General features: G+C 34.5%; 1 protein-coding gene across 1 annotated transcript; it reads left to right on the forward strand.

The window, feature by feature from the left end:
* The first annotated feature begins 17223 nt into the window (after positions 1-17223).
* LOC118734715 lies at positions 17224-17992 on the forward strand. The gene is made up of 3 exons (XM_036464421.1): positions 17224-17296; positions 17362-17537; positions 17623-17992. The coding sequence occupies exons 1-3, from the start codon at positions 17293-17295 to the stop codon at positions 17806-17808; spliced, it is 366 nt and encodes a 121-aa protein (XP_036320314.1). The 5' UTR covers positions 17224-17292; the 3' UTR covers positions 17809-17992.
* Positions 17993-18816: the final 824 nt, after the last annotated feature.

Below are 18816 nucleotides of genomic sequence, written 5' to 3' on the forward strand. Positions count from 1 at the left end.
TTGTACAAAAATTTAAAAAAATCGGCAACGTTTTACCAAAATTGCAAACATTTTAATTAGAATCTAAAAAAAAAAATAATTTTAGTTTAGTCGCTGCTACAAACTGTGACTGTGATAAAGTAGAAGTCGCAATTACAGGTTATTTGAGACTAAAATCTGATTAATGTTGTTTGATATTAAAACTTCACACCATTAAAAACGAGTGTGAATGACCAAAACAAACGACGAAAATAGTCATTGATGCCAAATAAATTAATAATGCCCTTAGTTCACTCGGTAAAAGATTTCTGTTTTGCAACTTTGTTGTCACTGTTTTTGTCACAGTCACGGATGAAAATCTCTGTGACTGCAAAGTCACAGTCACAAATAACGTAGTTCCTCAAAAGTCACGAGTTCGACCATCTATATAAAGCAGTTCCTTCCATATCAAGCTATTTTTCGAACATATTTTGAAAGATTTCTGCAACCTTGCGGAGTGCTGCCCGCTTTTCTTTTATCACATCACGCTGTAGCAAATAAATGTGGCACGTTCCAGAAACACCTATTTGCGATTTGCCGATTTTGACAATTCTCAAGTAAAACTAAACAACGCTTTAGAAACTTTAGATGCACTAAAATTTGCTAATACTTTCGCAAAAATCGCTGTTTTTTTAACATTATCGCTATTAATTTTTTTATAAATCATATATTTTGCAATTTAGCAAAATAAAACCACGTTTCCTGTCGAAAAATTGAATAGTGAGAAAATTTTCTATTTTACAATTTATTTTATATTCCCATTCTGCCTGTTATTAGTGTTAAGTGTTGGACAATTTTTGCTCTTAAACTTAAGAAAATTATGTCGAGCAAAAATAAAACTACTAAAACACGCATATATGTTGTAGATTTCAGACTTGTGTGGTAGATGATGAAAAAAGTGGCAGATCTACCACAATGTGGTCCGATCACTTCCTGTGAGAGGTTTTCTCCACACTTTGTTAGGTCCATCCAGTGTTGCCACACCCGAAAATTAAAATTTAACAAAATCTTTCAAAAAGTTTAACAAATCGAGTTAAAATTAAGCAACTTATTTAACGGGTCTTAATAAAACGAAAATGCTTGGAGTTACTGTTTGTACTTCCTGAGCTTGATAAATTGGTTGTTGTCAAAATAAAGATTTTATAGTCTAATGCCGAATTTCCACTAGGCATTGAAATGACAAAAAAATTGGAGGCAATTAAAAAGTGCCATGCGGAAATGATGACTATGCATTTTTGAGGAAAATTCTCCTTTTTGACTATTTTAATAAACAAATTTAACAAAACGAAGAAAAGTTTAGCATTTTAACAGGCATAAAAAAGCTTATCAATTTTGCTTAAATTTAAGGAAAACGGCAACGCTGGGTCCACCGTGGTGATATAGCATTATTTTGGTTTCCTCGCAAAAAATTAAGTCATTCCAGAACTCTGTTGGCTTGGAAATGTGAGCAGTAGAAAATGACAACCTTTTAAAAATATGTTTGTGAAGACAACAATTGCTTCCAACGCGCAATTCTAGACGAATATTTGTGCTTTTTGAGTACCTGTCGAATTGTCTTATATGATACTAGCAAATGCCCGCTTGCTTCGCGTCGCCTAATAAGATCTTTTGCGTTGGCCAATTCAAAAATAGCGTTTAAAAGGACAAGCAGTCTGTAAATTAAACATTTTTAGTTGAAATTGAAACGACTAAAAAACGGAATCCTCCTCACACATATGCCACGAATAGTAGCGCTGTGATTCCATATGGAATACTAATCCCTTTCGATGTAATGCGTTTTACCTATGGTCTTATTTCCACCTGTGAGATCTCTGCCAAACGTGCGTAATATTCTTATATGATCCTGCAACTTCTGCATTGGTCCGGTGTACCATGTAAGCCAATAAAAGTCCTTATACGGAAACTCAAGAGCACAGATAAGCGTTTTCAATTATAGGAAGGCCAAGAATCCTCGCTGCCCCACAGGATGAAAAGTTTTCGCGTAAATTGACTAAATGAGTCGTGTGATCTCATGAATATCGTTCAAATGAAGCCATTGATATACCTATCGTGTTCCTTCTTGGACAGATAAGGTAGAATCTTTCCTTGTCAATTCGCCACTTTGACAATTCGCTTTAATATTTATGAATTGGCTTCTCTGAGTCTTACTGCTGTAATAGCGGCCACCTCGAGCAATTTCGTCAATCGGAGGTAGATGCAAGATCACGCTTACACAGTGTTACGGTCTTTATACGCATCCTTGATTTTGCCATCTGAAAAGTAAATTCGTCTAAGATAAACAAAACCCCGTGGGGGTTTCTATATAATTCGGGTGCAGCGCCATCCATTGGGTGCCTTTTCTGCAAAACCTTTGCTTGTCATGAAATGAATACGCATTATGAATTCCAATCAGGTTTTATAAAAAATACGGATTTTCCAAATACCTAAACTCCAGCGGGTCCATTTTTAGCAAAGGAATTTTTCATCATACAGGTAGTCACGCTGCGAATTTGAACGAAATCTGTTAATAAATACGACTTTTATAAGTAACTCTACTCCAGTGCCACCAGCATGTTTTCTAGTAGCCTATAATAGGACCCCCGACAATTTGACTGGGCTCGATTGAGTAGTTTTTAAGTTTAGTCCGAAAAGCGGAAATGGCTATCATTTTATGTATGTAATCTTCCTTATCCTGAGTTTCGCCCAAAAAATTTCACGCGAAAATTTTGATTCCCCCCATAGTAAGTACATGGAAACCAAAAGCGAAAAGTAAACCGATTCAAGGAAGATGAAACTCATGATAAGGCTGAATATGTTTCGAATGATAAAAAATCATAATGAAAGTAATAAACGTTTCGAATGTGTATTAACAAAATAGGTTAATAAATACGGTGATTTATTTTGGAACGAATTTCCGTCATCCCTTGTCAAGTTTGGTTTGCAGACAAACCGGTTTCGGCATTGCGCCATCTTCAGTGTCATTTTTCGTTTTACGGCTTTTATAAATAACTCGACTCCAGCACCACCTAGCCGGTTCGTTTTTCGCAAGTGCTTTTTTCATCATGCTTACTAAATCGATTCATGAACACAACTTTTATAAATAACTCGCCACCCGCGCCACCTACCGGCTCCGTTTTTGGTAAACGTATTTTCCATTATGCTGAAACTATACCTTTTGAATTTAAAAGAAATCGGTTCATAAATACGACTTTTATAAATAAACCGACCCCAGCGCCACCTACCGAGTTTTCTGGTAGCCTATAATAGGACCATATATGCAAGGTATAACCTCTGAAAATTTGACTGAAATCTATGCAGTAGTTTTTGAGTTAACTCCGAACAACGAAAACGGCTATTGCTTTATATATATAGATTGCTATTCCACTGTCATTTCTTAAGTCGATTGCTAGCTATCTGGTGCTAATTTGGGGATAATTGTAAACAGAATTTATAATCCTGCTTTCACACCTTCCTGTTAACTTCTTTGGCCTGTCTCCAGACTGCTTCAGCTCAAGCCTGTTTTCTTTTTCAGCACGGTTTATAATACATATTGTAAACAGTTCTTAATTTTATTGAGATCAGCAAGTTCTTTTGCAGATTTGCCTTTGCAGTACTTAAAATATACCGACTGAATAACGTTGCTATCAATTCGCTTTCCTGGCATGCCGTAAATGTAAAACTACACCGAATAAAAACTGATCAACGATTGCTTACAATTCGCTACTTGAGTGCGAGATTTGTGGTGTTGCGTAGTATCCGTCCTACGTTGTTATTTGTTCTGAATAATATGCGTAGGTTCTGTGTCTGGAACAGCTTTTCTAGTTTGTACGTTGACTTTCCAGTATAGGTTAAACCGTCCAATTTGTGTCATTGTTTTCTTCTTTGTTTGGCTTGCTGTTTTTGTGCTCCCTTCGGATTCCTCTACCAAATCTCTCTTGTATCCGTTATTAGCCGCTATGGCATATATCGCATTCAGTTCGTTTTTGTATCCTTCTTTTGTTAGTGGTATTCGCTCAATTCTATTGATCATCTGTCTAAAGGCGGCTTTTTTTTGCTGATGAGGGGGGTTCAAAGTATTATGTATTATTGTATCTGTGGCGGTGAGCTTCCAAAAAATTTCATAGTGCAGACTACTGGTGTTTTTATTTATTTTATTCGTCAGATTTAAGTAATTTAGCTTTCATTCCATTTCTTGTTTCATTGTGAACTTTATGTTGCTGTGCTGTTTGTTGAGGTATTCCAATATCTGTTCTTCATTTTTCTTTGTTATAAGACATATGATGTCATCATGTATCTGGCGTAGAACGTCGCTTCTAGTTGTGACGTAAGATACACCATGTACCTTTCTTCCAAATTCTGCATGAATACCTCCATAAGGATCGCTGATGTGGGGTTGCCCATGCCTTGCGCGTTTGTTTGCCTGTATACGTTGTTATTCAATTTGAATTAGTTTTGACGCAACGTCGTTCTGAGTGTGTTAGTTATCTCCTCGGCGATTTCTCTGTTTCCTGTTTTTTCTATCAGTATTTTGAATAGAATATCTATTGTTTCCGTTATTGGTATCGATGGGTATAGATCTTTTATGTGAAATGATACCAGTTTAGTATTTACCGTGGTCGCTGAGTCTTTTATTTTTTCAATCAATTCCGTTCTACAAGATATTGTGTACTTATTGCGCAAACCAAGGTTATCCTTTAGTATAGTTTTTAAATATTTTGATAGTTTGTATCTTGAGACCGATCTGTGGTTTATGATTGGTCTCATAGGTGTGCCTGATTTGTGGATCTTAGGTAGTGCATTCATCTGAGGAGCTACTGGATTCATATTTGTCAAAGTATGTATTTGGTTCGCCTTTATTATTTTTGTAGCTTTTTTATGCAGTCGATTGGTATGAGCTCCGCTAACTCTAAATGAATTGATAGCAACTCTGCGTTTGTTTGTTCCTTTTTGGTGTAAAGACTCTTCAATGTGTATGCTAAATATATTCTCTCTGCCTTGTTGTTTTCCTGCATGCCTCTATATTCGATCTTAGCTTCATTTGGGCAAACTTTCACTTAGATGCAGTGTTGCCAGAATTTTTTGAGACGACCGGCTAGATAAACAAAAAATTGGCTAGAAACAGCTACATACAAGCTTTATCCCCAGCTATTTTTTTCAAACAATTCCCGTTTTTATTATTAAACTAGCCAATGCCAACTTTCTTCACGGCCAGAGTGTCCAAATTTGGCGATTTAGCGACTGTGACAACTCCCGCTGAATGTGAAATTTGCGATTTAATTACAAAAATTAAGTTAACATGAGCAAGTGGAGCAAACGTCAAAGGCATTTTAACAATTTATGAACCAATTTTACAGAAGAGGCTAATGACGCGTTATAAACTTGACTTAACAAGCATATTAAAAGACTGTCAAAAATTTTTATCGCCCTAATCGAAGAACTTTTGAAACAATTACCTAGTCAATTAATAGCTTTGATTTTGTCACCAGAAAAGTGTTTAAATTACAAGAGTGCGAGTTTCAGGGACCTGCCAATTCACTATTTAAATTTGAAGGAAAGAAAAGCAGCGGAAACTGAATATTCAAAGCTTATAACTTTCCCATGGAATAACTTTTTGCAGAACGGTATTCCATCCGACTCTGAAGAATTTTGGATAATTGCTTACGGAATGAAAACCGCAACAGGCAATAAAATGTTTGGAAATATAAGTAAAGTAGCCTTCATATTACTATCCTTGCTGCGCTCAAATGCTTTTGTTGTGCGCGTTTTTCCGTAATGAATTCAACAAAAACTAAGATTCGGAATAGGATGAAGGCTATATGCAATATGACGGCTAATAGTTTCTGCTTCAAAACGTTTGTAATATAAAACAGTATGTTATCAAGGTTGAATATTTAGCTCAATATATAACAACAACACAAATGTAAATGATTCAGACACTATTGGTGATTTTGAAGAAATTGTGGAAATTGCTGTTCTCGCCTTATTATAATAATAATAATAATAGATTGGCGCTTACACATATGTTAGTGTTTGGCCGAGCTTCTCCTCCGATTTGTGGCGTGCGCTTTGATGTTGCCACACAAAGCGGAGGGACCTACAGTTTTACGCCGACTCCGAACGGCGATTGTATTTTTATGAGAAGCTGTTTTTCATGGCAGAAATGCACTCGGAGGTTTGCCATTGCCTGCCGAGGGACGACCGCTGTTAAGAAACAACTTTTTTTCTATATTTTTTGCGATGTTGCTTTGACCAGGGTTTGAACCCAGGTGCTGATGAGTGAAAGCGCGCACTGCTTACCACTACACCACAGCGGCCTTATTATAGGTTTTTATTTAATTAGCGCCGAGCATTCAAAAGCGGATTGTGCGATTGATCAATTAATATGAGTGGTAATAAATATAATAATTGCGCAGTCCTATTGAAAATGTGTCAATACAAGTATTTTTAAAAAGTCTGCGTATATTTAAAGAAAATTGTTTGTACATCACTAATATATAAGTGATTTGTGTTATTTATTATTACTCAGAAGGTATTATAATCGTTTTTGGTTTTAAAAACTATATTATAACAAGATCTTATTTTTAAAATAAAAGATTTGTTAAGTCGGCTTTTTTAGAAATTGCGCTTTTTTTAGACAATCTGGACACCCTGTTCATGGCGCCTAATAAGAACTTTTGCGTTGGCCAATGCAAAAGAGCGTTTAAAAGCAAAAACAGTTTGTAAGTCAAAATTCTTAGTTTAAGTTGAAACCACTAAAGCGCAGTATCACACATAGGCTAATAATAGTAACGCTGTGATACCATATGGAATAATAATCCCTTTCGATGTCATGAGCTTTAATGATGGTCTTATTTCCACCTGTGACATCTCTGCCAAGCATGCGTCATCGTTTTCTGTGATCTTGCCACTACAACATTGGTCCGATGCGTAAGCCAACAAAAGTCCGTATAAGGAAACAGATGCGTGTTTTCTGTTATAGGAGGGCTGAACTGGTTTCTAGGTAGATGCAATATCGCATTTAGGGTGCATAAGGGCGTCAGACAAAGGTGCGCTTACACAATTTTGCGGTCTTTCTTACCTACCGAGTGAATTTTTGGTCGTAATATTTATTTTTAAGGTGCTGGTATGCGTTCCAAATATGAAATCGGTGCAGCCGTTTAGTATTTTAGTGAAATACGATGTACAGAACACTATATGAAGTAGTAAAACCGTGACGTCTCAGATTTCTTCATTTTTTTGGCAGAAAAAACAAAAATGTTTGCTTTTTTTTTAGCGAAAAACCTTCCACACAGAAGTTCCATCAAAGTGCGTGGTTATATTAAGGCGAAATTTTGAAAACAGTTCGGTGCTAACTCTAGATATAAACAACGAAGCACTGGCAAATTTTAATATGTACATTCAAATACTTAGGAATAAAGATCGACGATAAACTGAAAAGTGGATTCCATATTTTTAGTTAGACCTCTAGCAATATTTACTTAAGTGAAAACTGCATTTAATTCCATGCATTAGTTTTTGCGTGATGTGCTTACAAACATGTTGCTATACAGACAGACCAAAATTCTAAAAATTGTTGATTTGGCTTCTGTTGATCTAATAAACCCCCTATTAATTTTCCTTTACTATCTATTATGCATAGATATCGGTCTATTACTATTTTATTATTCTCAAATACTTTCGTTTGATACCCATATGGCAACATATAGGTTATCTTAGCAATTTAACTGAATTAAATTTTTTAAACAGGTGGCAACCCGTTCAAAAATATTTTTGAAAGTATGCTTTCTAAGCCTCTTTAGTTTAATATACGTATTGTAATATTTCATTTATTTTACCAATTTAAATGAATTAAATTTTTAAACAGGTGGCAACCCCACTAAAAATATTTTCAGCCGTAAAATTCCCTAACCTCTTTAGTTTGATGCCAATATTGCAATATTTAATTTATGTTATCAATTAAAGTAAATAAAAGTTTTTAAACAGGTCGCAGCTTTCCACAAATTTTTGTTTCAAATGTAAGTCTTTGTAAACGAAGTTCTTTTGACAGCCACGTTGCAATATCTATCTATCTATTATATATAATACGCGAAGGCATTTTTTGTGCAGCCTAAAACATCTGCACCGTTCGCTCGATTTTCAAAATTGGGGTGTCAAATTAAAGCGCTTGGCCTGTAGAAAAGAGTTGCCACCTGTTAAATAATTAAACTCAAGTTATTTACTAATCAATGCCCTCAGATCCGCACCGTCCGTTTGATTTTCAAAAGTGAGGTACCAAATTAAAGGGCTTAGGGTGCGGATGTTCAAAAAGGTTTTACTTTTTCAAAAAAAGTTGCCACCTGTTAAGAAATTAAGTTCAAAATAATACGCGAAGGCATTTTTTGTTCCGCATAAAAGATCTGCACTGTTCGTTCGATTTTCAAAAATGGGGTGCAAAATTAAAGCGCTTGGCCTGTAGATGTGTAAACTGGTTTTATTTTTTCGAAAGGAGTTGCCACCTGATAAAAAATTGCATTCAAATAATTTAATAATCAATGCCATCAGATCCACACCGTTCGTTCGATTTTCAAAAGTGAGGTGCCAAATCAAAGGACTCTGGCTGTAGGTGTGCAATAAGGTTTAACTTTTTCGAAAAGAGTTGCCACCTTTAAAAAAATTAAGTTCAAATTATTTTAAAAGCTAAACAAATTATTACAAAATGGGCATAAATGGAAATAGTTTTGAAAATGTTTGTTTTTTATCTTAACTTTATGAGGGTTGCCACCTGTTAAAAAAATTAAATTCAATTTGAATTAGGGGAATTAGGTAATAGAAATATGTATTTGTGCCAGACGGTAAAGGTTAAGTATGTAGTAGTTTGTAAACATTTTGGAGAGGGTTGCCACCTGTTTGAAAAGTGTAATTTATATGAAGTATAACAATATGGACGTCAAGCGAATGAATCTTAAGAGATCTTTAGTTGGAACGTTTAGAATATTTTTAAAGTGTTTGAAGAGGGCTGCCACCTGTTTAAATATTAAGTTCAAATTATTTAAATAGTTAAATCAATATTTACTAATTGGGTACCAATCGCAGTAGTATTGAAAATACTTTATTTCTTAACTGCGTGTAGGAGAGTTGCCACCTGTTTAAACAATCAATTTCAATTTGAATTAAGGCTTACCCCATTGCCTGTACGTAGCAGTTTGTAAACATTTTGAAGAGGGTTGCCACCTGTTTGAAAAGTCTAGCTTATATGAAGTATAAAAATATGGACGTCAAGCGAATGAATCTTAAGAGATCTTTAGTTTGAACGTGTAAAATATTTTTAAAGTGTTTGAAGAGGGCTGCCACCTGTTAAAAAATTAAATCCAAATTATTTAAATAGTTAAACCAATATTTACCATTTGGGCACCAATCGCAGTATTTTTGAAAATACTTTATTTTTTAACTGCGTATGGGAGGGTTGCCACCTGTTTAAACAATCAAATTCAATTTGAATTAAGGCAATGGGGTAATTAAAATAGGTATCTATGTCTATAATCTATATATCGTTACCTTAATATAGAAAGGCCCTATCTGACATCGTCGCTGATTTACAAAAAGTCGTAACTAACTAAAAATCGAAAATTTACGTTTTAATTGATTATGATGCATTTGATCGAATTATGTGGCCTCACATCGTTTTATGCAATAAAAGATTTTAGTTAGTTACGGCTTTGTGCATTTCAGCGACGATGTGAGATAGGGCCTTTCTATATTAAGGCAACGATATATAATACGCGAAGGCATTTTTTGTGCAGCATAAAAGATCTGCACCGTTAGCTCGATTTTCAAAAATGGGGTGCCAAATTAAAGCGCTTGGCCTGTAGATGTGTAAACTGGTTTTATTTTTTCGAAAGGAGTTGCCACCTGTTAAATAATTAAACTCAAGTTATTTACTAATCAATGCCCTCAGATCCGCACCGTACGTTCGATTTTCAAAAGTGAGGTACCAAATTAAAGGGCTTAGGGTGTGGATGTTTAAGAAGGTTTTACTTTTTCGAAAAAAGTTACCACCTGTTAAGAAATTAAGCTCAAATTAATTAAAAAGTTAAATCAATTATTAGATATGGGTGTCAATAAAAATGGTTTTGAAAAGGCTTTATAACTTAACTACGTATAGGAGGGTTGCCACATGTTAAAAAAAAGTAATTAATTTTAATTAAAGGAATTTGGTAAGTAAATAAGGTATCGCTATATGGGTGTCATACAAAAGAGGTTTAAGAAGGTAGTAGTTTGGAAATATTTTGAATAGGTTTGCCACCTATTTGATAAGTCTAATTGAACTATTTTATACCCAAGTTATATGAAATATTAACGATGGATGTCAAATGAAAGAGCTTCAAGAAATACTTAGTTTGACAATTTAGAACATTTTTGATGTGCTTGAGGGTTGCCCAGCTTAAAGGGCTAAACTAAAATTATTTAATAAGTTAAATGAATTACTAACCGATGGTAATCAACGGAAATGGGTTTAAAATCCTTTATTTAAAAACTATGTTTAGGAGGGTTGCCACGTGTTTAAAAAATGAATTTCCACTTAATTCATCAGATACTTGAAATATTTATAACAATGTCAGGCGAAAAATATTTAGTTCAAAAATAATTTTTAAGAGCGTTGCCGCCTGTTTTGAAAGCGGTATTTTGTTTAATTATACATAAGTTACATGAAATTTTAAAATATGGCTATGAAAAGAACGAGTGTTGAGAAATCTTTAAATTGAACATTTGGTTTTTTTTGTTGAAAAAATTAAGCTCTAATTATTTAATAAGTTAAATGGATTTTAAAAAGATGGGTAGCAATCGAATTGGGTTTGAAAATAGTTTATTTCTAAACTGTATTTACGAGAGTTGCCATGTGTTTAAAAAAACTAAATTCAACTTAATTCATTAGTAAATTAAAATATGTATAACAATGCCTGGCGAAAGATTTTAGTTTCAAAATACCTTTAAAGAGGTTGCCACCTGTTTGAAAATTCAAATTTGTTTTACTTATACGAAAGATACATAAATGAATTATCGAAATATTAGTGTCAAACGAAAGAGTGTTAAGGAAACTATAGGCTGATAATATTTTTAATTAGAATTGCCATCTATTATTATTTTTTGTTGAAGGTCATCACATCTGCAACGTTATTTCGAATTTCCTAAATGAGAAATCAAATTAAAGAACTGGGATTCTACATAGATGTGCACAGGTTTTATTTTTTGAAATTACATGAAAACCAACACCATGCGAGACCTCTCATCACATTTTTAGAGGTTTTTGAATAGGTTTCACCTGTTTAAAAAATTTATTTAAATGTTAGTTTTCGAGTGATGCGCGTACAAATATACAGACAGACAAAAATTCTAAAAATTTGTTGCTTTAATAAAGACCCCCATATTAATCTTTCTTTAATATCAATAATGTACATACATCCGCTGTTAAAAATTTATTATAGGGACAAATATAAATTTCATTTATTTGTTTATTTAATTTGGTTAATATAAAAAATTTTCAAACAAGTGTCAAACCTCCTAAAAATTATTTTCGGTAGTATAATTTTCTAGACCTCTTCAGTTTGATACCCATATTGCAATATTCAATTTATCTTATAAATTGAATTGAATTAAAATTTTCAAACAGGTGGCAACCCTCAAAAAATATTTTCGGCTGTAAGCCTTAAACCTCTTTCTTTTGAAGCCCATATTGCAATATTCACTTTTTCTAATCAATTTACCTAACCTGACATTTTCAAACAGGTGGTAACTCTCTAATTTTTTCCTTCTCTGTTTTAAGTTAGACCTCTAGCAATACATCGGTGGAAACTACATTCAATTCCATGCATTGGTTTTCTAGTGATGCGCGTGCAAACATAAAGACAGGCAAAAATTATAAAAATGGTTGATTTGGCTTCTGTTGCTCTAGTAAAGACACCCCACATTAATTTTTATACCCAAGAGCACTTGTACACAAGGGTATTATAACTTTGTTCACATAACGGTTGTTTGTAACAGGCAACGAATCGAGATAGATATAGACAAATGTATACATAAATGTCAAAACCAAAATGAGAACAAAACTGACGAGAACGTTCTCATTGGGAATTATATAAGTACGTTCCCAGAGAGCAAAATGCGAACAAAACTTTCGAGAACATTTCTAAGAGAACAAAATGCTAACAAGTTTCACCTGAACGTTTTGGCAAAGAAAAAAACGGGAACTAAGGAACTTTCTCTCGAAGAACAATTTGAGAGTTAAAGTCCCAGGAACTTTCTTACAGAGAATGAAAAAGGTACAATTCTTCTGTGAACTGTCTCGTAGCGTTCCATGACTTTGAAATATTTGAATATTAAAGTTAATCAAAAAGAACTGAAAGAGATTTATGCAAGTAAAGTTAACGAACTTTTCTTTCACAGAAAATAAAAATTGTTCTATAAATGGACAGTTTCGCCATAATGATAAACGATCTGGAAGTTAAAATGATCCAGCTTTCCTCTGGCGTTAATTCTAAGCCCGTGGTTCTCACTGAAAAAACTTTTCCTCCGAACACGCAGACGCCCCTCTCATTCTTAACGTTGAGTTTTCAAAACTGTTGTTCTCGCCTTGTTTTCTAGCAGGGCGTTCCCCAGACTTTTGTTCTTTTTTTCTTTTGTGTTCTGGTTTTCGCTTTGTGTGTTTCGGCTCACCCTGGTGTTGATTTTTGTCAAGTAGTTACTTTTTATCATTAATAGGACATACATGGCGTATGAGTAACATTCTTACCTAGTCATCTACCATAATTCAATAACACAAGGTTAGATAATTATTGACAGCCGCGGTTTGACATTCCCTTACAAAGGGTTGCATTTACGATGAACAGAGAAAGGGGAGGAATGCAATCCCTTGTTGCGAAAATGGTAGTAGAAAAGTACACAAAGTAGGCAATTAGTAGTGAAATTCCTTTTGTAAATTCTAATGCATTTGCAGGAAATCTAGCATTTTAAATTAAATATTGAACGAAATATCAATATATCTACGTAAATTACGTAATTTATGTGCTATTTAGCTGTATAAAAACTGCAAAAGGACTCAAAATTAAAATAAAACTACTATATGTGAGATTTATGTAAACATCCAATTTAAAAACTATTTATGTTTTCATCAGTTAAATGTGCTTCATATGCATATACAAAACATGTTGCACAAAAGCGTATACTTCTATTTCACAGCAAAGCTACACTTTTTCCAAGTAAATTTGCAAAGAAGCAACACGGTGCCACTGCTAAGGGAGCGGTGCGAGAGAGACAACTGTCTGTTTATCGAACCTTGTATTATTGAATCATGGTCATCTACTATATATAAATGTGAATGTCTGTTTGTTTATTACCTCATAACTTTTGAACCGCGACACGGAATCGCACGAAACTTTGCATACTTATTTGTTTTTATCCCGGGAAGTTTATAGGCATAGAGAAAAATCGGTACTAACTAAAATTCTCATGTTGTATATCTCTTGAAATATTGTGCTAGAGCATTGGAACTTGCTGTCGAGATAAATAAAACTAATTCCATCCCCATGGGAAAATATGGCGGCATCGGAAAGGGGGGCGTGGCGTGAAATATTTAATCAGCTATAACTTCGGAACCATAAGTCACATAAACGTGAAACTTGGTATGCAGACATATCTATGGTACATAGGTGCTTATAGTAGGTTATACATAAATTCGTTTGTAAAAGGGGGCGTGGCACATTTCATAGGCGTGGAATTTTTAATCAGCCATAACTTCGGAACGATAAGTCACATGAACTTGAAATTTGGTATGCAGACATACCTATGGTAGGTGCTTATAGTAAGGGCGTTGATCATCTCATAGGCGTGGAATTTTTAATCAGCCATAACTTCTAAAATGTCACATAAACTTGAAATTTGGTGTGCAGACATATCTATGTTACTTAGGTGCTTATAGTAAGGTATGTTTATATAAATGAGTTTGTAAAAGGGGGCGTAGCGCATAACACAGGCGCGGAATTTTGTATCAGCCATAACTTCGGAACCACAGTTTACATGTCCCCTTTAATTATTTCTGATAAGCCTTTCGAATTTACAGTTACTCAGTTTCCAGTTCGCTTAGCTTTTGCAATGACAATAAACTAGAATCCCTTAAAGCAAAACCCAAAACTTTATCGAAAACAAAATCTATGATAATTGCATTGGAAAATGCATTTATGTTAATAGAGGCTTTGAAGTATTAAAAACATGCTGTGAAATAATATTAGAGTTATTATTCCAAAGAAAATAGATAGCTAAAATTTTAATAGTACAGCATTTCTACTATTACTTACATACATATCGTCGTTTAAAGTGCAAAGCCGCGTAACTGACATTTGCTGCCAAAAACTGGATTTGCACACACAAGCTCTTGGCTAAATTCTTATCCATTCGTCCTAAAATATACTTGCCAGAAATGCGATTGCTGTATAAAAAAAAAGAGAACCATTCTGAAATATGAGTGTTTTTACTATCTATAAAATAATTTATGCAACCTCACATACGGGGTTTTACATTATCTTGATACGCGGTTCTGCATTTTGTTGATACGCGGGTTTGTACTTTAAACGACGATATATTAATTATTGGAGATATTTTAATGTAAATAAAAACACCTGTTGTGCCAAAAAATTATTATTACATTTCATTATATAAGACCCAAGCTATACTTCGGAACCACATTCTCCTATAGTAAAATTAGAGCAGAAATAAAATACATCTTTACATAAATTATTTTTCATCTATATATATAAAACAAAGTCGTGTTAGTTACATCATTTATAACTCAAGAACGACTGGACCGATTTTTATGATATTTGTTTTTTGAATTTGTCTACCTTCCGAATAGCAGAATAACTATTAAAACAACCGCTAGGTGGCGCTGGAGTCGAGTTATGAGTAAAACCCGTATTTATGGTCCGATTCACCTCATATTTGAGATATGTATTGACAATAGGAAAAACAATGCCATTGCAAAAAAAAGAGCCGCCAGGTGGCGTTAGAGTCGATTTATTATTAAAAATCGTGTTTATGGTCCGATTATCCTCAGATTCAAAATATGTATTGATAACAGGAAACAGAATTCTTTCGAAAAAAATTTGCCGCCAGGTGACGCTGAAATCGAGTTACATATGTATATGTAACTAAAAATCGTATTTATGCTCGAATTTATTTCATTATCGAAATATATGAATTCACATATCGATGGTCCTCTGGAATATCGACACAACTCAGAATTCAAAAAATCAAATCCCGTATTACTGTTAGGAGGCTCATGTCTCTGTGTGAAAAATGTATAGTAATTGAGAACGGTTGGGCCAATTTGGCAAAAATTTTTTTTTAATTGTTCTCAATTGCCAGAAGAAGGTTTTTACGAAAGAAAATTTTGGAATGAAAAAATAGAAAATTCTAAGTGGAAAACTCGGGAAAAACCGGAAGAACGCGAAAAATTTCAATTTTTTTCCACGAAAGCTGGGAAAATTTCGGATAATTGTGAAATTCATTAGGGGCATGAATCAAATGGGTACAAGTTTCTCCTATGTTTCATAACCGATTCGAGTGTGTGCTGCTTTTTTGGAAAGGTGTTTAGAAGGAGTGCACAAAGTTTTAATTTTTCGGATAGGTGGCGCAGGGGCCAAGCTACGCTAAAAAAAAATGCATTTGGTATGTTGGTAGCCTTTTGCCTAGATTAGCATATAGGATCGATTGTGCCGTTAAGTGGGCCAGGGAACGACCTATTCGAAAAAGTCTTATTTATGGTCCGATTTGCTTGGAATATGGAACGTACATAGCTTATTGGCTGGGTTTCATATGATAGGTGGACCAGATACCGATCTATTCCAAAAAATCTTATTTACGGTCCGATTTGCTTGAAATTCGGTACCCGTATTATAGATAGATGTAAAATAGAACCGAGTCATTGTTTTACAGTTCGAAAGGTGTTTGTAGGTCGCACAAACATGCAGGTATTGGCTATTTAACAACACTTATTACACAGGCAAACAAAAATCGCAAAAAATTTGATGCAGCAAAGGTTAACGCATTTTTGCCGAATTTTTGTGTGCTGATTACGAATTCGTAAGCGTAAAGTTTCCATCAGCTCCATATTTTAAGAAAAACCAGGTCAAATTGTCAAGAAATCGCTTTTTTTCAATACCTGAGAAGCTCTAGCAAAGAAAAAAGGGTGGTCGAACCTTCCGCTTAGGCCTTGATTAAAGCTAAAAATCTCGAATACTATCCTTGCAAATTCCTGCACCTTTGCTTGATGGTCACTGATAGTCATTTGTTGAACAGGAATAACTGATTTTGGGAAGTTTGAGTACCTACCGCAATTAAGAAGAAGAAGATAGAACCTTCCACTTAGGCTTAAATTAAGGCTTTGACTTCTGACTTTAATCCCCGAAAACACCATTCCTGCAGCTTGACTCTAAGGTTATTTATTGAACAGCTAACACTGATTTTTACACCTTTTTTCAATTGCATAATTTTCCAGTATTTTTTTTTATTGTTGGACAATAAAAAGTAAATGAGTATAGGTGACCATCAGGGCAAGGTGCAGGAATAGTACTTTCAGGGATAGTAGTCTGTAGCTCTAGCTTTAATTTATGCCTAAGTGGGAGGTTCTATCACCTTTTGTTTCATTGCTAGAGCTTCTCAAATATTGCAAAAAACGCGATTTTTTTACACTTTCACCACATTTTTCTCAAAATCTGGAGCTGATGGAAACGTTATACTAACGGATTCTTAATCAGCACAAAACGCCTATCAAAAACAGCTTTAATATTTGCCGCATCAAAATCGGTGTTGCCCTGTGTTACCTACACTAATTATATAAAGAGAAGCTTCTTCTTTTTATTAGAGGAGATCTCGCGAGCGGCTGTAATGATTTGCTGAAATTTTGGACACCTACTGCAGACTTTCGATATATTAATGGAGCGTGGCATCACCCACACTTTTCCATGTCCCGGAATCCTGGGATTACAGCTCCGGGATCCCGAGATTTTTACTGATTTATTTTCATATTTTTACTGATTTATTCACATATTTATCTTGATAATTAGCAACTGAACTTTTTGTACGCTGTAGCAAGGCCTCTTTATACATACCTAGCGAAAGTTATCGAACATTTCATCTTTTATCGCACAATCTCATTCTCTTGTTCGCTTTGTATTAGTATTCGTCATAATTTTACGCAACTGTGACAGAGTTGTTCTTATTTTTACTTTGTTGGCGTGGTTTTGAGGAAATTGCATTTCTGCTAATATGAGTAAGAGTTTTTTACAATTACTGTAGATATTTAAGAACGAAAAGTATTAATACATTAAATTTCAGACTCGTCAACTAAGGTGCATTACGCTCCGCATAAAACCAAATGTAGCGACATAGGTTCTGTATGGTTTCATATTTTGATAGCTGACAACGGTGAGCCTACTGCAAAATGCAAAACTTGTCATAAAGTTTTAAAAACGAATGGAGGTTCTACAAAAGGACTTTTAGTGCATTTACAAGTGAGTGTTCCAAAATTAAACAAACATATTTGTCTCCATGCGAATAGTGTACATCGACAAAAGTTCTTTACCTTTAATTTGGCAGACCCACAACATTAAATTAGGGCGGAAAATAAAAGAAGCAGAAAGAGATTCTCAAACAAAATGCAAGATACCTCACTATTTCTCTGTTAAGAATGAAGATACCTTTATGGCCGTGGTGGCAAGACTGACAGCGCTTGATGGATTGCCATTTTCAAAGTTCATAACATCAGAAGAATTGCGTAAATAACTTAAGGCACGTGGCTTTAACGTACCCAAATCTGCGGAAACCATCAAACAACAAATGTTGGAATTCTTTTTCAAATGTCGTCAAAACGTTGTAGAAGAAATCACGGCCTTGAAAGATATGGGTAAAAAGTTCAGTTTGGTATTCGACGAGTGGACATCAACAGCTAATAAAAGATACCTTAATATCATTCATGGGAAAAACAAATTTTTCAATATTGGCCTTGTTCGGTAGAAAAATTCTGCCACTGCCGCCGCTTGCCTAGATGCTTTAACAGAAAGGCTTAACATGTTTAATTTATCGTTGTCAACCGATATTGTTGCTATTACGACCGATGGTGCAAGTGCCATGGTTAAGCTTGGAAAGAATATTCCACCAACACATCAGCTTTGTTTTGCCCACACAATTCAATTGGCGGTTATCGACGTATTTTACAAGAAACCGATCTTGGATGCCCCAGCTTTAGTTGTGTTCGAGACAGACAGTGATGAGGAGGTTGACTTTTATGATGGAATTGCAGTATGCCAAGACAGGGGATTTTCCGAATTTTCCGAAAATTGTAACATTAAAAGAACAATAGAACAAGTAAGAAAAATTGTCCGTATATTTAGAAAATCGCCTACAAAAACGGATATTCTTCAAAAATATCTTCGTTACGATCACGGAAAAGAACTGAAAGTAATTCTTGACTGTAAAACAAGATGGGGCAGCTTACTTGCTATGCTTGAACGCTTTCTCTTGCTCGAAACTTCTATTAAAAAAGTACTTATTGACCTCAAATTAACCCAGTTAGTGATAATGATTTTAGAGTGATTCGAAGTGTGGTTCAGGTTTTAACAACTTCCCTGTCCAATGAGTCATATGTGACTCACGAGAGCGTGTTGAAATAAGTTCATGAGTCACATGTGACTCATTTTTGTGTACAATTTCGGACAAATTTTTTGGTGTGCACGGTACGCGATATTTTTTTAAATGATACGTGGTGGTACGGCAAAAAACCTAACGTAAAAA

The sequence above is a fragment of the Rhagoletis pomonella genome, unplaced genomic scaffold (genome assembly GCF_013731165.1).
Source record: "Rhagoletis pomonella isolate Grant_MI unplaced genomic scaffold, Rhpom_1.0 Rhpom_scaffold_00002, whole genome shotgun sequence".
Lineage (NCBI taxonomy): Eukaryota > Metazoa > Arthropoda > Insecta > Diptera > Tephritidae > Rhagoletis > Rhagoletis pomonella.